The sequence below is a fragment of the Schistocerca serialis genome, chromosome 4, assembly GCF_023864345.2.
Source record: "Schistocerca serialis cubense isolate TAMUIC-IGC-003099 chromosome 4, iqSchSeri2.2, whole genome shotgun sequence".
In the NCBI taxonomy this organism is placed as follows: domain Eukaryota; kingdom Metazoa; phylum Arthropoda; class Insecta; order Orthoptera; family Acrididae; genus Schistocerca; species Schistocerca serialis.
In genome coordinates, this window is record NC_064641.1 from 683,607,987 (window position 1) to 683,630,454 (window position 22,468).

Below are 22,468 nucleotides of genomic sequence, written 5' to 3' on the forward strand. Positions count from 1 at the left end.
AGACTGAAGACTTAAAAAAAAATCGCATTCGAAAATGTTTACGGCGAATAGAACTTGACGTTATTGTTTAAGCATACCACGACTGTTTGCAAAAATGTTTACGGCGAATAGAACTTGACGTTATATTTTAAGCATACCACGCCTGTCTGCAAAAAGTCATGCCTAATAGTTTCTCGTCTGTAAGTCACACAGAGAATCGCATCCAAATAGTCCAGTAATGTTATATTTAATTCCTCTCGGGGTCCTTAGTAAAACGTAAAGAATGACATCTTCACTGTCTTCTTTTTGTTATTGCTACAATGTATTACTCCCTGTGGTAAAACGTGTTACAAATCAATATACGTGGAATTATTGACTTATATCAGTGATCGTATACAGCTGTGTAGCTTACTAGCCGTTTAGAGTGTTGTTGTCGCAGTGCATAACAAAAATGAACGGAAGTTCGTCGACTATATCCGTATCATTCATGCCAAGAGTTATAATACAAAGGCACTTACCAGTAACATCTCGCCAACAACTTCTCTCTTTCTGATTACATCAGCGCAGTCCCCCAGGCCATTCTGAAAACGTAGAAGTACAAAATTAATTTCGACTTTAAGCGTTTTCAATTTTTTGTTATAGATAATATAAATTAGCATGTGTTGTTTATAACAGAACTATTCATCCAATAATTTCATATGTAGTGGAAATTTCTTGTAGAGCTTGTTGATATAATATTGAAAAAAATTCTGTTGACTCATACAGTCTTTCCACTGAAATGAAGATTGTGACACGTACGAATAGTTACAGTCTAAGAGAACAGGATGAAATGGAGGCATCAGAGCTGAGAATGGAAGCAATTCGGTTAACGAATTAATAAAACAAAACTGAGTAAAATGACTAGAAAATATCGAAACGATGGCAGACAATAACTGAATTACAAACCACAAGGAAAACGAGATGTCAGAGGATCGCAGAAGGGCTAGACTGAGATCGGAACAGTCGAGACGTGAAGTGAAGAAAAACGAGAAGAAGATATTATTACTGGAGAACCGCTTCCAGACCTTCCAGCAAGCGCTGTTCTTACGGTATGTAAGCCTTACAGCATTTAGGAAAAACACCCTCCCAGCTCGAATTTCTTAATTGTCTGTAAATTTGATGTGACCTATGAGTCGAAGAAACTTAAACTTACACCGTAACATTTACAATTTGAACCTGGACCACAGGAAAGGCATTAAGAACAAAGATTTTGCTTCAGATCCCATGAATGAGAAACCTTGCGACGTCCCGCTCACATAGGAGTTGTTGGAAGCTGGTACCGGAAGGAACAGACAGCTTCCTCCAGAGCGATAGTGACGATGCGGAAGTGGTGACACCCGATAGCAGGCGATGCGCTTGTTCCGACAGCGAGCAGGAGAGGGGATGGGGGCGGAGTGACGCCATAGCAGGATGTCAGTCAGATGCAGCACCCGAAAAAACTACATCTCACTTGACTCGCCAAACACATCCATCCACTATATCAAATACTACATTGACGGAAATGGGAAATGTTGCATCATGAGCTCCTAAATCTTTTTTATTTTTACGCTACTGGCCATTAAAATTGCTACACCACGAAGATGACGTGCTACAGACGCGAAATTTAACCGACAGGAAGAAGATGCTGTGATATGCAAATGATTAGCTTTTCAGAGCATTCACACAAGGTTAGCGCCGGTGGCCACACCTACAACGTGCTGACATGAGGAAAGTTTCCAACCGATTTCCAATACACAAACAGCAGTTAACCGGCGTTGCCTGGTGTAACGTTGTTGTGGTGCCTCGTGTAAGGAGGAGAAATGCGCACCATCACGTTTCCGACTTTGATGAAAGTCGGCTTGTAGCCTATCGCGATTGCGGTTTATCGTATCGCGACATTGCTGCTCGCGTTGGTCGAGATCCAATGACTGTTAGCAGAATATGAAATCAGTGAGTTCAGGAGGGTAATATGGAACGCCGTGCTGGATCCCAACGGCCTCGTATCACTAGAGTCGAGATGACATGCATCTTATCCGCATGGCTGTAACGGATCGTGCAGCCACGTCTCGATCCCTGAGTCAAAAATGGTTCAAATGGCTCTGAGCACTATGGGACTTAACATCTATGGTCATCAGTCCCCTAGAACTTAGAACTACTTAAACCTGACAATCTAAGGACATCACACAACACCCAGTCATCACGAGGCAGAGAAAATCCCTGACCCCGCCGGGAATCGAGCCGGGGATCCCTGAGTCAACAGATGGGGATGTTTGCAAGACAACAACCATCTGCACGGACAGTTCGACCACGTTTGTAGCAGCATGGACTATCAGCTCGGAGACTGTGACTGCGATTACCCTTGACGCTGCATCACAGACAGGAGCGCCTGTGACGGTGTACTCAACGACGAACCTGGGTGCACGAATGGCAAAACGTCCTTTTTACGGATGAATCCAGGTTCTGTTTACAGCATCATGATGGTCGCATCCGTGTTTGGCGACATCGCGGTGAACGCACATTGGAAGCGTGTATTCGTCATCGGCATACTGGCGTATCACCCGGCGTGATGGTGTGGGGTGCCATTGGTTACACGTCTCGGTCACCTCTTGTTCGCATTGACGGCACTTTGAACAGTGGACGTTACATTTCAGATATGTTACGATCCGTGGTTCTACCATTCATTCGATCACTGCGAAACCCTACATTTCAGCAGGATAATGCACGACTGCATTTTGCAGGTCCTGTACGGGCCTTTCTGGATACAGAAAATGTTCAGCTGCTGCCCTGGCCAGCACTTTCTCCAGATCTCTCACCAATTGAAAACGTCTGGTCAATGGTGGCCGAGCAACTGGCTCGTCACAATATGCCAGTCACTACTCTTGATGAACGGTGGTATCGTGTTGAAGCGGCATGGGCAGCTGTACCTGTACACACCATTCAAGCTCTGTTTGACTCAATGCTCAGGCGTACCAAGGCCGTTATTACCGCCAGAGGTGGTTGTTCTGGGTACTGATTTCTCAGGATCTATGCACCCAAACTGCGTGAAAATGTAATCACATGTCAGTTCTAGTGTAATATATTTGTCCAATGAATACCCGTTTATTATCTGCATTTCCTCTTGGTGCAGCAATTTTAATGACCAGTAGTGTATTTTATTCATCAGTCTTCTGACAGGTTGGATCCAGCCCGCCACAAAGTTCTCTCCTATGCCAGCCTCTTCATATCAGAGCACAAACTTGCAACCTACATCCTCAATTATTTTTTTAAGGTATTCCAATCTCTGTCTTCCTTGCCAGTTTTTACCTTCTACAGCTCTCTCTCATATCATGGAAGTTATTACTGATGTCTTATTAGGTGTCCTAGCATCATTCCTTCTTGTTGTCAGTGTTTTACATATATTCTTCATTCCTTACCTTATCAGGCCACCTAATTTTCAACATTCTTCTGTAGCTCAACGTCTCAAATACTTCGATTCTCTTCTGTTCTGGTTTTCCCACAGTTTGTGTTTCACTAACACACGAAGCTGAGTTCCAAACGTACATTCTCAGAAATTTCTTACTCTAATTATGGCCTATATTTGATGCTAGAAGACTACTCTTGGTCAGAATGCCCTTTTTTGCCAGTGCTAGTCTACTTTTTATGTCCTCCTACCTCTGTCAGTTAGTAATTTTGCTGCCTAGATAGCAGAATTCCTTAATTTAATTTACTTCATGATCACCGATATTGATGTTAAGTTTCTCGCTGTTCTCATTTCTGCTACTTCTCATTACTTCCGTCTTCCTTCGATTCACTCTCAGTCCATATTCTGTAGTTATTACACTGTTCATTCCATTCTGCAGGTCATGTAATTCTTCTTCACTTTCACCCACGATAACAATGTCATCAGCAAATCATATCATTGATATCATTTCACCCTGAATTTTAATTCCACTCCTGAACCTTTCTTTTATTTCCATCATTGCTTCTTCGATGTATAGATTGAACAGTAGGGGCGAAAGATACATCCCTGTCTTACACCCATTTTAATTCGAGTACTTCGTTGTTGATCCTCCAATCTTATTGATTCCTCTTGGTTCCTGTACATATTATACATCACCCGTCTTTCCCGGTAGCTTAGCACTATTTTTCTGAGAATTTCAAACATCTTGCACCATTTCACATTGTCGAAGGCTTTGTTTCAGGTGGATAAATCCATTGAACAGATCCTATGAACATGTCTTGATTTTTCTTCATTCTTGTTTCCATTGACAACCGCAAAGTAAGAACTGCGTCTCTGGTGCCTTTACCTTTCCTAAGCCCAAGCTGTTCATCATCTAACAGATCCTCAACGCTACCAAAGAGATACCCAAGTATTTCCAAGAACGTGCGATATATTGATTTAAATGTCATCCCTATGCCAGTTTATTTTCAATACAGAAAAAAACCTACTGCTATACAATATGGTGTGAGTACTTTACTGAAATTTTTCAGGTAGAAATCGCACCACAGTATGCCCAGAGGACATGCACGTATGGCTATATTTCAGACTTTTAGAAAGAGCGAAATATTGAGATGAGGAACATGAGGGCATCATATCGGCAGATTTCACATGACTGACTATAATCCAATGATTACAGAACGAGTGGTGACGAGATGGACTCAGGACTACAGTGTTGGTTGGTTGATTTGGGGAAGGTCATCGAACCCATTGGCTTTGGGAAAGCTGGGGAAGGGTCGGCCGTGCCCTCTCAAAGGAACCATGCCGTCATTTGCCTGAAGCTATTTTAGGGAACTCATGGGAAACCTAAATCAGGATGGCCGGACGCGGGTTTGAACCGTTGTCCTCCCGAATGTAATTCCAGTGTGTTAACCACTGTGCTACCTCGCTCGGTGGACTGCAGTGTAGCAACAACAGTAAGCACGGATGCTGCCAGGAATGCCACACCACGAGAGTACCGTAGGATTGTTCCAGTGGCTATGACTAATAAACAGATGACAACAGCTGAAATATGGGCAGAGGTTACAGGTTGAGTTTCCCCAAGAACTGTCGGGAAAAAGATTACCGGAAGCTATGCTGAGATCTCGAGTTGTAATGCTTTGTTTACCGGTGACACCACACCACGAATGGCTGTCTGTCGTTTCAGTGAAGAGTCTCCTTTCTGTTGGTGGCAGTAACATATCGTAAACAAACTGGTGACAGGTTACACGAAGCAATGAGTCTCAAGACCCATAATTCTGCAACTCATGGTGTTGTAAACCGTTTTATATAACAACAGGGCTGATCTGGTAACTGTTGAAGGGAGACTGAAAGCTCTTCGGTATGCAGTCACGCCCACTGTTGTACCCAGCATGAGCGGGGTACTAAATCGTGTATGCCTGCAGGATAATCCAAGACCCCACACTGCAGTTCATAACTTCAAATCAAATCGCCTTGAGGATTGTACGGACCCTTGAATGGCCTACCCATTTTCCTGATTGGCCACCAATAAAGCATGTCCGAGAGGCGGTGGGAAGACTTCGACGGGACGTTAAACATTGAAATCTAGCAGTGGGAAGACATATACCTTCATTCCAGTCTCGCCCCAACGCTCTTCGTGTGTTTCAGGTATTTCTAGAAATTCATCGACGTGACATTCGGAGGCTGTTTGCCACAACGAATACAACAGTATTCCTGCCGTTGGGTGACATACTCATGTTGGTAATGGACAACAGTTCCGAATGGAATGAAAGTCTGATCATCTTGTACTAGTTACATGATGAACATTGTGCCATTCGTGGCGCAAACTTTTTCTCATAAGTGACGGAATAAATACTGAAAATAAGTTAAACACACTGTCAAAGACAGTAATGTCAAACAAACATTGAAATATAAGTGTGGTGAAAACATTCTGTCATTAAAAGAACCAACGTGTTTATATGTAATTGAAATAAAATCACTGACGGTGTAAAATTATTGTTCTTGTTCGTTTGATGAAGAACAACACCTCTCTCTTGTCTCGTTTCATGGAAGTAGGTCTCAATCGCCGCCATTGGTGATGAAATCTGTAAAAAAAAGTTGCCTGTCTGCTCTCGTGTGAAAATGTAAGTGTAATTCTGCGGAATATAGATTCTAAAATTTATGTGTTACCTTTCATTTACCCAAAAAGTCATTTTCCGCCTCCCCATCCCATCCTGTCAATTAATTATCGGATTGGCCGTTTGCTGCAGTATTGCTTAGTCAGTGTTAGTAAATATAAATTCATATTACACGGCCGTAATAATCTTGAGAGCTGAATATAAATACTATTTATATTTGCAAGATTAAAGTGTACGTAATTAAAAGTATTTTTTTGTTCAGAGAGAGAAAACTAGAGCATTGCTCAAAGTTAATGGAAAAGATTAACTTTCCTGGCGGCCTACGGTCGCATTTCCATTCACTACGTAAAAGTTATTAATATCAAATTCAAATTAGTGAGAGTGAATGTTTATATCAGCTACTACCAAAGATATGTTCAAATAGCCAGGATACAAAAATTAATATCATAGGCACGGGTGCTTGCTTGTGATTTGGGAAAGGTTATTTAAATGGCAACCACAGCCACACAATTTATCTTTTCGCTTCGTAAGAAGCCAGTTCGCGCTCACGGTCGATTATTGCCCGATCGCAAGCGCAGCGACTACCAAATTAGCAGCAATAGCAATTTCTATCGCGATCGCCTTTATTTGAAGCGAGCGCGAATTTCAGTTCAGCTAATGCGCTACACGCACAAAAAATCAAATAAAAGGTAGGCAGGGGCTGGTATAACATCCCCACAAAATTTGATGGTGTAAATTTATGGAAACTAAGGAAAATCCTATTCTGGATGGCCAGACGGTGACTTGAACCCCAGATCCTCCCGAATGAGCGCCCAGAGCCTTGACGACTGCATCGCCCTGATCAGTAACATCCAGAAGGAGCTGAGAAGAACAAGTTCTCAGCAGATAGCGGAAGAATTTTGCCAAGAAAGGGTGCCATGGCGAATTAATCGGGAAAAAAAGAAAAACGGACTGAGAACTGACAGAACAAGAGTTAGCGCGTGCAGGAATGTCGGCCGCTCACGAGGTTTATACAGCCAGGCGCGGCATGTTTGCACGAGAGAAATCTCGAGGTCTTTCCCACCCGTTAGCAAGATGATTCCAAGGGCAGCACTCAGGAAAGTGATACTGCCTCTTTACACATTCACGTTCTGTCTATTTTCTTGAGGTTCTAGAAGTTGGCGGCTACATACAGTACTCCATAAGCCACTGTGCAGTGGCGGATGGTATATGGTACTAATTTTATGGTTTTTCTCCCTTATTCCATTCGCGTATTGAGCAATGCAAAAATGACTATCTGCTTCTGTTTGCGCCCTAAACATTCTTATGTTATTTTCATGGTTAGTAGTATTCTAAGTACGCTTTCGTTGTTGAGTGGTGAGCGTACATGGTGGGCATGGCGATGATCCTATTTCGGTTCCCGGTGTTGGCAAGGATTTTTTCTTATTCGGAGACTGATAGGGGGTGCGGCTCAAATGGCTCTGAGCACTATGGGACTCAACTACTGAGGTCATAAGTCCCCTAGAACTTAGAACTAGTTAAACCTAACTAACCTAAGGACATCACAAACAACCATGTCCGAGGCAGGATTCGAACCTGCGACCGTAGCGGTCTTGCGGTACCAGACTGCAGCGCCTTTAACCGCACGGCCACTTCGGCCGGCATAGGGGGTGCGTGCAGCCTTTTGGTGCCAACTGAGAGGCTACTTAAATGAGAAGTAGCGGCTACACTGTCTGAAAAGTCGGTAAAATGGCCGGGAGAGCGGCGTGCTGCCCACACATCCCTCCATGCTGCATCCGTAAGACGCCGCATGGCAGAGGACGACGCGGCGGGCGGTCGACGTCCCTTGGGCTTTCAAAGCCTGGACGAGGAGCTCTTTTTTAGAGTTTCGTGTCTCAATCGGTACAAACGAACATTTATAGGATCACTTCGTTGTCTGTCTGTCTGTCCGACTGTTAAAATCCTTTTTCTGAGGAAGAGGTAGACGTATCAAATTTAAATTTATACCATGTTCTAAGGTATACGTTCCCTTGGCGGTGTACAGAAATTAAAGCTTCCACATCAATTCAATCAAAAGGTACGGCCATTTATGTCACGATACTTCTTCTTGACCTACATTCATGAAATTTGGCAAGAAGCAAAGTTTCACAGTACAACTAAAGGACAACATCCTAACACTGTTAATCTGTAATTATATCACACGAAAAAAAATTGTTTGTCATTTGTTATCCGTCTGTTTGTCTGTTAAGATCTCTTTTTCTCGGCGAAGGATAAACGTATTAAGTTGAAATTTATGTATGACTCCACGGTCTAAGATTCCTTAGTGGTGTAACAAGTTCATGCTTCTAAGTCAGTGCAATCAAAATACACGGCCATTTACGTCACATAGTTTGATACTCGAAAACACACTCATCAAAACCTACAGGACACTTCCTATCGACCGAATCACGAAATTTGGCAAGAAGCAAGGTGTCACAGTACAAGTAAATGAAAAAAATCGAAAAATTGTTAACTGTAATTTTGACATTTATTATCCGACTTTAAAAATTAAAACATTCTCAAAAGTCTTGGAATTTCCGGGACCGACACAATGCCGGTATGAACGTCGATGTCAGGCAAAATCTTGGAAATTCTCGATTCCAGGGATGCATGAACTGTTTATATACGTAATTCAGTTGTATGGAACCTGCAGAGCTCGAGTCCAACTCGTACCTGGTCAGTTTTTATTTAAAAATATATATATTACAATATTAGCATCTGTGCCCAACTAATATACAGGTGAATAAAGGACTCGGTGTCTCAGTATGGTTCAGTGAAATAAATAAATAACTTTGACATTCCTGTGCGTAATACTTTGGAATGCTATACGTACACTGTTGGCATGGTCAGGACGGGTTGCTCGAGAGAAATCACTTCGTTAAATGTCCGTGAAGCTCCCTTAAACCGATCGACTCTTTCGCCGCTGTTGAGCAAACTGTGCTAAAACGTTAAGGCATTGTGGCTGAATGGCCATCGCATTTCTTGTGCTGCGTCCTCTTAATGCCTTTCCTGTCGTGACCTTCAGCGGTGAAGAGTTATGCTCGTTATCTGTTCGCTTTAGCAAGCGATGGCTGTCCACTAATCAGGAACGGAAAGGGTCGCTGCCAGGCTTTGCGAAATAGCAAACTCGTCCGACCAGCTAATTAATGCTCCTGTGACTAGCTTGAAGTACTGTACACTGAATATAGGCAGAGCTTCATTTGGTGTTGGGCTGTTGCGTTTTTGTTGCAACAGCGCAACACACGAGAAACTAAGGGGACGGGTATTAACAATTTTTTTCTTTCCTGGCCGTGCGAATAACACTGTTGATAAATTACATTCAATGTTTCACTCCTTCAGTAACGCAAAGCTCATACCAACTGAACTATCCGAGGACGCATCAACGCCCGACACACATGAGACGTGGAAGTGAATTTGTTTCGCTCAGAAACGACTACGTGGTACGTGCTAGACAATAAGATCTACTACTGAAGCACTTTCTACCTGCCGTCGTCAGCTGGATTAGTGGTGCCAACCACACAGCTTTTAGTCCGGAAATGGAAAAGCGTGAAAACGCTGCATTAACTTAATTACGCATTTTTGAGAATTGGCTTAGTAAAGAAAGATGAGTCGACCTCAATGAATTCAAGGATGCTTAACATACTGAAAACGGAGCTTTAAAAATAAGCCATTTCCTCCTGAACAAATGATCGCTTCCAACGGATTTGAACAAACAAACGAATTTTCAAAGGGTTATAAAGAGTGAAAATTACATCACTGCGAATAGTAGAACACACATCCACGATATTTCGAAAGGTGTATGCTACCAAACAATCAATTCACCCACGTTTTACTAATTTCTCAAAGCTTGTATTTCTGACTTGTATGCTTCCACAGCTTCCACGGTTTTCTCGAACAAAATTTTCACATTTATACAATTCACAAACAGCCATTCCTTACGAAAACTAGTATATAACGTCATAATCGTCAAGGTAAGCTTCCGACTGAAAAAAAAGGTACTACTAGCATCTATCACTAGGTCATCACCAGTATCAGAAAATGTCCAACCAGCAAACTTAACACCGATATAATACTATGTCGTCAAAAATTAAATATAACATGTAAAATTCAATGTCCTTCATAATGACTGGCAAAATACGTGTGTATACACTGAAGCGCCACAGAAACTGGTACAGGCATGCGTATTCAAATACAGACATACGTAAACAGGCAGAATACGGCGCTGGTGTCGGCAACGCCTATATAAAACAACAAGTGTCTGACGCAGTTGTTAGATCCTTTACTGCTGCTACAATGACAGGTTATCAAGATTCAAGTGAGTTTGAAAGTGGTGTTATAGTCGGCGCTCGAGCGATGGGACACAGCATCTCCAAGGTACCAATGAAGTGGGGATTTTCCCGTACCACCATTTCACGAGTGTGCCGTGAAATCAGGAATCAAGTAAAACATCAAATTTTCGACATAGCTGCGGCCGGAAAAAGATCCTACTAGAACGCGACCAACGACGATTGAAGAGAATCGTTCAACGTGACAGAAGACAACCCTTTCGCATATTGCTGCAGATTTAAATGCTGGGCCATCAACAAGTGTCAGCGTGCGAACCATTCAGCGAAACTTCGTCGATATGGGCTTTCGGAGCCAAAGGCCCACTCGTGTACCCTTGATGAATGCACGACACAAGGCTTTACGCCTTGCCCGGGACCCATCGACACCGACATTGGACTATTGATGAAAGGAAACATGTTGCCTGGTCGGACGAGTCTCGTTTCAAATTGTATCGAGCGGATGGACGTGTACGGGTATGGAGACAACCTCATGAATCCATTGACCTTGCATGTCAGCAGGGGATTGTTCAAACTGGTGAAGGCTCGTTAATGGTGTTGGGCGTGTGCAGTTGGAGTGATATGGGCCCCCTAATTTGTCTAGATACGACTATGACAGGTGACGAGTACGTACGAATCGTGTCTGATCACCTGCACCCCCTCATGTCCATTGTGCATTCCGACGGACTTGGGCAATCCCAGCAGGACAATGCTATTCCCCACACGTCCAGAATCGCTACAGAGTGGCTCCAGAGCACTCTTCTGAGTTTAAACTCTTCCGTTGGCCACCAAACTCCCGAGACATGGACATTATTGGAAATATCTGGGATGTCTTGCAGCGTGCTGTTCAGAAGGGATCTCCATTCCGTCGTACTCTTATGGATTTATGGACAGCCCTGCAGGGTTCATGGTGTCAGTTCCCTCCAGCACTACTTCAGACATTAGTCGAGTCCATGCCACGTCGTGTTGCGGCATTTTTGCGTTCTCGCGGGGGCCCTGTACGATATTAGACAGATGTACCAGTTTCTTTGGCTCTTCAGTATTATATATATATATATATATATATATATATATATATATATATATATATATATATATAGCGTCGGTGATAAATTACGAAGAGTGGTGCTCATCAGAGACAGCGCCTATTACTATCGTCTAAGAAAAATTGTGTATCCGAAAAATATACAGGTATTTCACAAATTACGAACACAACTGTCAATATTGTGTGGGCACTCTGCTTATCTGAGTAAATCTTCAGGAATTTTTTTTATTTCTATTCGTACCTTTTGCACTTGCAGGTACAATAACAATTTTAACCACTAAGTACCATTCCCCGAAATTTTATTATAATACATAGTGCCACAAAAGAATCGTTTTTTTTTTATCAGTCTCTAACGGTCAAATAACATCAAACAGCAGATTATCGTAATACAAAAGTTATAATGCGAAAACACCAAATACTGCATTTAAGCTTTAGAAAGACTTTTTGCAATATGGCGTCTCTCGGTTCTGGTTTCGGATGTCGAAAGCAACCTTTAATAGCATTAATTCGGGTTTCAGTGTGCGCTGAGAAAATCCGACGCGCACTATTCTGTTATTCGCGTGCGGAAATGCTCCAATTACGCAAAAATAGTTGAGTTGCACTTCCCAGGCACAAATAAGCGGAAGAACCGTTTTTATATGATTACATGGTCACTAGATAATCATTGGAAGCAGTTACATCTTTAAACATGAGTGTAAGTGTACACAGCGATTAAGAGTGGAAGGATCAAGTGTACCTAAAAGGAAGGGCAGATTGTAGACTGAAATTCATTGGGAGATTCCTCAGGAAGTGTAGTCCACCCACGAGGTATGTAGGGTACAAAAACCTTGTTCGGCCGATACTACTCGAAGAGTACTCGTCAATCCGGCAGCCTTAGCAGATAGGACTGATAAAGGAAATAGTAATATCCAAAGGAGAGCAGCACGTTTCGTCACTGGCTGTTTTAGTAAGCGCTAAAGCGTCACGGAGATGCTCAGCCAACTTCCATTGCAGGCGATATAAGAGAGGAGTCGGGCATCACGATGTGGTTTACCGTTAAAGATCCCAGAGCTTATGTTTCCGCAATTAATAAACTTTAAACTCAACGAATGAGGAAATGCAAACCAAAAAACAGGAGACGCAAAGCAAAAACATTTGTGAATGAGGGTGATCCAAGCAAAAGACACTGCGAAATACCTAGAAGTCACTCTAAATAAACACATCTCGTGAATCACCACGCAGAAGTTATCACAGCCAGAGAGGAAGTGTGGTTAAAACTTCTACGAATACTAACGCAAGAGCCAGAACAATGGAGAAAAGAAAGACAACATTGTTTACACATACAAAGCTTTTTCTCGTTCCTTCTTAGAATATGCCGCTCCAATTGCACGGCAAACACAACTAACTTCAAAAAATAAAAGTTACAGAAAGGAGAACCGTAACAACAGCAACGAAAACTAATCACAGGACTACCAAAGAAACGGTTTACAGAAACACAAAATGAAACGAATTAGAATAATATGGCTAGAAGTAGAAGCGAAAATAGGCGCCAGCAGATAACACAAAAAGACAGCCACAACTACACTACTCAAAGTACAACATACAGAATTCAGATACCATAAAATGAAACACTTTTATCTGCCGAAAAACATCAAACTGTGAGTCAAAACAACAGACAGTTTATAGCCATGTTAAACCCCGCAAACATAAACCTGGGCACCTAACAGAACACGGAACACGAGACGAAGAAAGTAACTAAAACTAATTAGCAAATACAACAAAGATTAAACAAGTTAACGAAAATGACGAAAAATAGCATAGAAAACAACAGAACTAAGAGATCCATGTTGCGGATTTAGGGAGGTTTCCAGAAGCACTAGGGCAAATGCTAGAATAAGCAACCACCATCTCACGCGAAAAGAAGCGATCAATAAAGAATAGAAACTCAAAAAACGAATACACTCCTGGAAATTGAAATAAGAACACCGTGAATTCATTGTCCCAGGAAGGGGAAACTTTATTGACACATTCCTGGGGTCAGATACATCACATGATCACACTGACAGAACCACAGGCACATAGACACAGGCAACAGAGCATGCACAATGTCGGCACTAGTACAGTGTATATCCACCTTTCGCAGCAATGCAGGCTGCTATTCTCCCATGGAGACGATCGTAGAGATGCTGGATGTAGTCCTGTGGAACGGCTTGCCATGCCATTTCCACCTGGCGCCTCAGTTGGACCAGCGTTCGTGCTGGACGTGCAGACCGCGTGAGACGATGCTTCATCCAGTCCCAAACATGCTCAATGGGGGACAGATCCGGAGATCTTGCTGGCCAGGGTAGTTGACTTACACCTTCTAGAGCACGTTGGGTGGCACGGGATACATGCGGACGTGCATTGTCCTGTTGGAACAGCAAGTTCCCTTGCCGGTCTAGGAATGGTAGAACGATGGGTTCGATGACGGTTTGGATGTACCGTGCACTATTCAGTGTCCCCTCGACGATCACCAGTGGTGTACGGCCAGTGTAGGAGATCGCTCCCCACACCATGATGCCGGGTGTTGGCCCTGTGTGCCTCGGTCGTATGCAGTCCTGATTGTGGCGCTCACCTGCACGGCGCCAAACACGCATACGACCATCATTGGCACCAAGGCAGAAGCGACTCTCATCGCTGAAGACGACACGTCTCCATTCGTCCCTCCATTCACGCCTGTCGCGACACCACTGGAGGCGGGCTGCACGATGTTGGGGCGTGAGCGGAAGACGGCCTAACGGTGTGCGGGACCGTAGCCCAGCTTCATGGAGACGGTTGCGAATGGTCCTCGCCGATACCCCAGGAGCAACAGTGTCCCTAATTTGCTGGGAAGTGGCGGTGCGGTCCCCTACGGCACTGCGTAGGATCCTACGGTCTCGGCGTGCATCCGTGCGTCGCTGCGGTCCGGTCCCAGGTCGACGGGCACGTGCACCTTCCGCCGACCACTGGCGACAACATCGATGTACTGTGGAGACCTCACGCCCCACGTGTTGAGCAATTCGGCGGTACGTCCTCCCGGCCTCCCGCATGCCCACTATACGCCCTCGCTCAAAGTCCGTCAACTGCACATACGGTTCACGTCCACGCTGTCGCGGCATGCTACCAGTGTTAAAGACTGCGATGGAGCTCCGTATGCCACGGCAAACTGGCTGACACTGACGGCGGCGGTGCACAAATGCTGCGCAGCTAGCGCCATTCGACGGCCAACACCGCGGTTCCTGGTGTGTCCGCTGTGCCGTGCGTGTGAACATTGCTTGTACAGCCCTCTCGCAGTGTCCGGAGCAAGTAAGGTGGGTCTGACACCCCGGTGTCAATGTGTTCTTTTTTCCATTTCCAGGAGTGTAGGAAACGCCACTAATGAAATATGTCTCCGTCAGTATAACATCATGTAAGGGGCAATCAAAAAGTTTCCGTTCGAAGGCCATACAGTCCAGAATCGGTATGCCAGTGAGGCAAAATACCGTGAGCACTGAGGCAGACGCACCAGGCTGAAGATGCCAGTTAGGTGAAACACTGTGTTCTGCTGAGTGCACAAGTCTGTAACTGCCTGTGGCACGTCCTCGTCCGACGGGAACAGTCAACTCTTAAAGGCCTTTTTCACGTGACCGGAGGCGAAATACTCGCCTGGGGAGAGATCAGGATTACAGGGTGGGTGCTCGAGTGTCTCCCATTTGAGTTTGCGTAAGTTCTACACGACATTCGCGATTTGGAGTCGTGCGTAATCATGAAGCAGGAGCAGCACCCCTTGGCGCACCATTGCACAACGGTGGTTTTCGAGAGACGTGCTACCCGATACACATTCTTCATTCTCCGATGGGTGATTGTCCTTCGGCAGCAAAGAAAAGAATAACAGACATATTGGCCCTGTTTGAACGCATTTGGTATTAACGTCGCCCTAGTTTACACCCCCCATTCACCGCACGCACGTCGGAGAGACAGGAATGTAACGCGAATCCCTTGTCCACATGTTGGTGCTTATACTGTATACTCGCATGGGAGTTGGGCTGTGTTGCATATACGCCGCAGCAACATTCTTCTATAAAGCACCAAAGAGCAACACACCAAGGCGACAAAAGTAATGGAATAGCGATATTCACATATACAGACGGCGGTAGTAAAGCATGCATAAGGTATAAAAGGGTAGTGCATTGGCGGAGATGTCATTTGTACTCAGGCGACTCACATGAAGAGGTTTCCACAGCGATCTAGCCACACGACTGGAATAAACGGACATTGATTGCTAAATGGTAGTTGGAGCTAGACGCATGGGACATTCCAGTTCGGAAATCGTTAGGGAATTCGATATTCCGAGATCCACAGTGACAAAAGGTGCCGAGAATACCAGATTTCAGGCACTACATCTCACCACGTACAACACAGTGGCCGATGGCCTTCACTTAACGACCGACAGCAGCAGCAGCATTTGCACAGAGTTGTCAGCGCTAACAGACAAACATGACTGCGTCAAATAACCGCAGAAAACAATGTGGAGCGTACGATGAACGCATCTACTAGGACAACGCGGCAAAATTTGCAGTTAATGGGCTATGGCAGCAGATGATCGTGGCGAGTGCCGTTACTAACAGCATGACATTGCCTGTAGACCGTCTCCTGGGGTCGTGACCATGTCAGTTGGACACTACACGACTGGAAAACCATTGACTGGTCAGATGAATCTCAATTTCAGTTGGTAAGAGCTGATGGTACGGTTCGAGTCTGATGCAGACCCCACGGAACCATTGACCCAAGTTGTTAACAAGGCACTATGCAAGCCCTAATGGTGTGTGCTGTGATTCCATGGAATGGACTGTGTCCTCTCGTCCAACTGAATCGATCATTGACTGGAAATGAGACCATTTGCAACCGTTTCTGGATTATGACAATGCGCCTTGTGACCAGGCCACAGTTGTTTGCAATTGGTTTGAAGAACATTCTATACAATAACAGCGAATGATTTGCCCACCAAGATCGCTCGACATGAATCCCATCGAACATTTATGGGACGTAATCGAGAGGTCAGTTCATCCATAAAAAACTGCACCTGCAACATTTTCGCAATCTACATCTACATCCATAGTCCGCAAGCCACCAGGCGGTGTGTTGCGGAGGGTACTTTGAGTACCTCTATCGGTTCTCTCTTCTATTCCAGTCTCCTATTGTTCGTGGAAAGAAGGTTTGTCGGTATGCCTCTGTGTGGGCTCTAATCTCTCTGATTTTATCCTCATGGTCTCTTCGCGAGATATACGTAGAAGGGAGCAATATACTGCTTGACTCCTCGGTGAAGGTATGTTCTCGAAACTTCAACAAAAGCCCATACCGAACTACTGAGCGTCTCTCTTGCAGAGTCTTCCACTGGAGTTTATCATCTCCATAACGCTTTCGCGATAACTAAATGATCCTGTTACGAAGCGCGCTGCTCTCCGTTGGATCTTCTCTATCTCTTCTATCAACCCTATCTGGTACAGATCCCACACTGGTGAGCAATATTCAAGCAGTGGGCGAACAAGTGCACTGTAACCTACTTCCTTTGTTTTCGGACTGCATTTCCTTAGGATTCTTCCAATGAATCTCAGTCTGGCATCTGCTTTACCGACGATCAACTTTATATGATCATTCCATTTTAAATCACTCCTAATGCCTACTCCCGGATAATTTATGGAAATAACTGCTTCCAGTTGCTGACCTGCTATATTGTAGCTAAATGATAAAGGACATTTCTTTCTATGTATTCGCAGCACATTACACTTGTTTACATTGAGATTCAATTGCCATTCCCTGCACCATGAGTCAATTCGTTGCAGATCCTCCTGCATTTCAGTACAATTTTCCATTGTTACATATTGTCGATGTACTACAGCATCATCCGCAAAAAACCTCAGTGAACTTCCTATGTTATCCACAAAGTCATTTATGTATATTGTGAATAGCAACGGTCATACGACACTCCCTTGCGGCACACCTGAAATCACTCTTACTTCGAAAGACTTCTCTCCATTGAGAATGACATGCTGTGTTCTGTTATCTAGGAACTCTTCAATCCAATCACACAATTGGTCTGATAGTCCATGCGCTCTTATTTTGTTCATTAAACGACTGTGGGGAACTGTATCGAACGCCTTGCGGAAGTCAGGAAACACGGCATCTACCTGGGAACCCGTGTCTATGGCACTCTGAGTCTCGTGGACGAATAGCGCGAGCTGGGTTTCACACGATCGTCTTTTTCGAAACCCATGCAGAACGGCTATAGAGGCAGCATGGCTCAATATTTCTGCCGGGTACTTCCATGCCATGTCGAGTAGCCGCACTAAGTCGGGCAAAAGGAGGTCTGACACGATGTTGAAGATATCCCATGACGCACCTCAGTGTATATACCCGCATCAGAGTATCGCTACGGTGTATATACACTGCAGCAATGTCCTCAAACGGAAACGTGTTGATCGCCAAAGAGCAATAGGCTCTCCATGTGCCCGCCTCCAATCATTCGAGGGAGGAGAAAAAAACAAACAAAAAAAGATTCAGTCATATATTGCTTCTTCCTACGCCTACCTTGCGAAAGGAACACTAAGGTACGGAGATTGCACCCATAGCGAGGCTGGCCAAAGGACGTTATTCCCACACACCATTCGTGACTGGAAGAGGCAAGGGCGAAGAGGCAGCGGCACAGAAAGCACTGTGTATCACGCACAAAAATTTTGCTTGCTGAGTAAATATAGAAGCAACCATAGAGGACCAAGCGACAGCTGGAGACATTGTCACAGACCGCTGCTTTCTGCTGTGAACTTCTAGTGACAGTCTAGCTGCACAAGAGGTTGGCGAATACGCGGATAAACAGCTGGGAGAGGCAGTTGCGGCCAGCTGGCCACCGCCGCTGCCTCCGCCTGTGCTTCAGTTGTTGAGGCGCTGTCCTCGAGCCGTGGGCCTCAGGCCAAAGGCGGAGCCCACCTTTTGGCAGGCGGCGCCTCTTCCCAGCTTATCGCAGCCCTGGCCGCATTCCTGGAATACCGGAGGGCCGCGGCTGCAGGCGGGCTGCATCCATAGCTGGAAGGGCGACCGTAGCAGAGGTCGCAGAAGACGCCTGTCCAGCAGTGCCTTTTCCTTTTAATGTTCAACCATTTACAAAGAACAGTGGTGGATCCACCGTGAGGGGGGGGGGGGGGGGGTTGGAGGAGGGGAGCGAGGATATGACTGTCTCCAACATTCGTCCAAAGAGCGTTTTACGAAAAGCATTTCTTTCTTTAGGTACATCAATTACCAAACCCTCAGCTAACTTTCAGAGGACAAAACGGAGTGAAAACAAAGATTCTCTAAAACGACAAGAAAACTTACAGTTGTTGCTTTGGTCTCCTGACTGAAAACTGGTTTAACGTAGGTCTCCTAGCTATTCTGTCCGATGACCTCTTCATCTTCGAATAACTACAGCAAGTTATGGAATAGTTGTAAATAAGTTAAGATGGCGAGCAGCTAAGGGCTGCTCGTACCTGAGTAAACAAGGGTTGCAACAAAACTGAGGTGCCCACATTAGAAAGTGTGGCACCTCAATTTTGTTGCAACCCTTGTTTACTCAGGTACGAGCAGCCCTTAACGGCTCGCAATCTTATTTCGCGTTCTGACCCTATATGGGTCAATCGCGACCGACCAACCGCCACCATGTCACCTATGTCAGTTCCATAATTCGATGCGGCATGGAGGGATATGTGGTCAGTACACTGTTCTCTCGGTCGTTGTCGGGTTTCTTGACCTTGGAACCGGCATTAATCGGTCGAGTACCTCCTCAGTTGGCCTCGGGAAGCTGAGTGCACCCCATACCAGTTCTCCCACCAGGAAAAAACCCATGGCAGTACCGGGAATCGAAACTGGGTCCTCTACAGGACTGTCGGCCGCGCTGGCCATTTAGCTGTTGAGGCGGTCACTGCAGCCTACAAGGGGAAGTCAAAGGAAAACGAGACAGATGGGTAAGAAGTAAGTAAACTTCAAATACATCATCTCACTGTGAGACAACACCGTGAGTGCCTCGATGATGGTTTTACTCAGGCGTTCACCTTTTCGTCCGCAGCAAACCGATGACCACGAATGTCTTTCCTCAGGAATGGGGAGAGATCGAGACTATATGGGGGATGTGTAAGGACTTCCCAGCGAAGATTCTGCAGCGTTCTCGAAACAACTTTGGCAGCATGTTGGCGGGCCGTAGAATGTCCGTCGACAGCCCCGGGCTTTTGGGCTTGATGGCGTTCTTCAAATTTTGCAAAGTCTCCACGTGCCGCTGTCCGTCAACTGTGGCGCCGTGTTCCAAAGTCAATGAGCAACGAGTTGACCGACTGCATGTACATGATTCTGTTGCAGGATAACGCCTGCCTACCGTGTTACCAAGGTTGTTTCGACTAAAATGTAGAAGTTTCGCTGGGAAGGTCTTGCACATACTTAGTTCAAATGGTTCAAATGGCTCTGAGCACTATGGGACTTTACATCTGAGGTCATCAGTCCCCTTGATTTAGAACTACTTAAACCTAACTAACCTAAGGACATCACACACATACATGCCCGAGGCAGGATTCGAACCTGCGACCGTAGCTGTCGCGCGGTTCCGGACTGAAGCGCCTAGAACCGCTCGGCCACCTTGGCCGGTACACATACGCAGTGCGGTCCCGATCTCTACCCATTACATTTCGATGCTTTTGTAGACCCAAAGAAAGATTTTCTTCGGACACCTGGATACAAACATGGTTCCGTAGACAACAGCAAACACCTTTCCACGTACGCTTTAATCGACTTGTCTCACAATGGGATAAATGTATTAATAGTTATGGTGATTACTCTTTCAATAATAAACAGGTGACTTACCTTTTTTCCGTTTTTGATGTGGAAAACAGCCAAAGTTACGAAATTCAGTTCTTTTTATTTAGTTGATGACCGGTTTCGCGTATCAAAACCCATTCTCAAATCATCAAAACAGAAAAAAATGATGTATTCCGTGACAGCAAGCAAATCATGTTAATAACATTGTACATAGTTGTGCGTCATTCAAGCTTTTTAGAGACCATTGGCAGGACAGACATACAATTGTCTCGTTTTTATTTGACTACTCCATGCACATCCAACTGAACCTGCTTACAGTGTTCATCCCTTTGTCTCTTTATACAGTTTTACCCACTTCTCTCCAATACCACGCTGATAATTCCTTGTTGCGTCAGAGTATGTATATCACTCGATCCATTCTTTTAGGCCGCGCAGGGTACCCGCGCGGTGTAGGGTGTCTTGTCACGGTCCGTGCGGCTCCCTCGCGTCAGAGGTTCGAGTCCCCCCTCGAGCATGGGTGTGTGTGTCGTCCTTAGCGTAATTTAGTTTAAGTTAGTGTGTAAGCTAGGGACCGATGACCTCAGTAGTTTGGTCCCATAAGACTTTACCACAAATTTCCAATTTTCTATTCTTTTAGCCAAGCCTCAAATTTCTTTTCTCCACAGTTTTATTCGGTACCTCCTCATTGCTTATCCCTTCTATTCATGTAATCTCCAGCATCCTTCTATAGCTCCATATTTCAAAAGCTTGTATTCTCTTCTTGTCTGAACTGTTTATTGTCCATATTTCACTTCTGTACAAAGCTACACTCCTGAGAAAGCTGCATTACTAAGCGATTATCCCGAAACCAAGAACCAGTTGCACATTGCCTATCTGACGGCTTCCAGGGGCAAGAAAAACTTTATTTTCAATACTTCGCTTCATTATTCATTGAATTTAAAATTTTCAGATACTGTACTAATATGTTCTTATGTTATAAGTTTGACACAGTAGAACAAGTATTATAGTACTGCTGATAGCATCTGTCTTTGTGTAGGTTCCAGAGTTTCATAGTAATATGGATCCAACTAATTTTTTTCAGCTCCACAAAAATAAAATAAAAAGAAGGTGGTATGCAATCGAAATCATCTACTTCTCCTGAAGACCTACATATTTGTGATTTGTTAGTTAATTTCTTGAACATTCATTCTAGTGATGTCAAAGTTTCGTCAGAAATTGTGGAAACATTAGAAGAAAGAGAAAGTAAGTCTGACGATTCTGTGAATTGTGGTTCGAACGATGATTGTTGTGCAAATTAAACTCCAGAGCAAACATACAGTATCTTCATAGGCTAAAGAAAACATGGAGAGTAATAGCTTTCAGTGACGAAGAAAAGGCTGTAAATTTTTTTATTAAACGGTGGGGGAAGAAAAGTTTACTTTTAAGCTGTCTGCAACGCCAGGTTTGTTTCGTAAAATCTGAACATGAATCGCAACAACAGAAAAAAGATTTACACGCAGTTCTTTACATGAGACAAAATGAATCTCACGAAACAGTAAACGAAAAACTATTCGAAAGATTTAGAACTGCTTTTGAGAGTCATTGCTCCGTTATCGAGGGAAATCTACAGGACTAGCTCCTCTGAATTGCAATTGGATGAACAATACTGATTTCCAGGCTTCTTCGAACTGATTAAACGGATTCAGAAAAGTTACATGCAAAAGGAATTCGTAAAATTACTAAGTTTATTTCAAGTAAACGTGTAGAGGATATATCATTAATAGGTAGTCCCATAGGCAAATTCATAGCTTCTTGTTATCCCATAAAATGCTGTGTACGAAACCAGTCAGTCACGTTACGTGCAAGAACTGCGTGCAAACTGCACTATATCATTTCGAGCGAAACGACAGTCGCTGGTACAGTCGACGCTATGACACATTCGTAAACAATAATGCTAGTGACTGTATTGTAAACTGTATTGAACCGGGGACTTAAAAACGACGGAGAGGCTTCGTCCCGCCGTACCCCTCAGTAGTTTGCAACCCCACAACAGGCCACAGTAGTCCACCCACCCCACACCGAACCCAGGGTTATTGTGCGGTCGGCCTCGAGCAGAGTTCTTTGCAGTGGCTTGCACGTGTAGACAAGGAAGCTATCCACACACTCAACCGACATGTTCCACTGACGTTTGTTCACGGTCAAGGGGAATGTTGATATGGCCACGAAGTCCAGAATTTCTTTG

The 22,468-nt window shown here is 44.5% G+C and overlaps 1 protein-coding gene across 1 annotated transcript in view; it reads right to left on the reverse strand.

Annotated features, from left to right (window-relative positions):
• Positions 1-22,468, reverse strand: part of LOC126473170 (uncharacterized protein DDB_G0284459-like) — a 424,439-nt gene that overhangs the window by 239,401 nt on the left and 162,570 nt on the right. Inside the window, exon 2 of the mRNA XM_050100050.1 lies at positions 498-560. Within this exon, the coding sequence (XP_049956007.1) occupies positions 498-560 (63 nt within the window). The remainder of the gene's footprint in view (positions 1-497; positions 561-22,468) is intronic.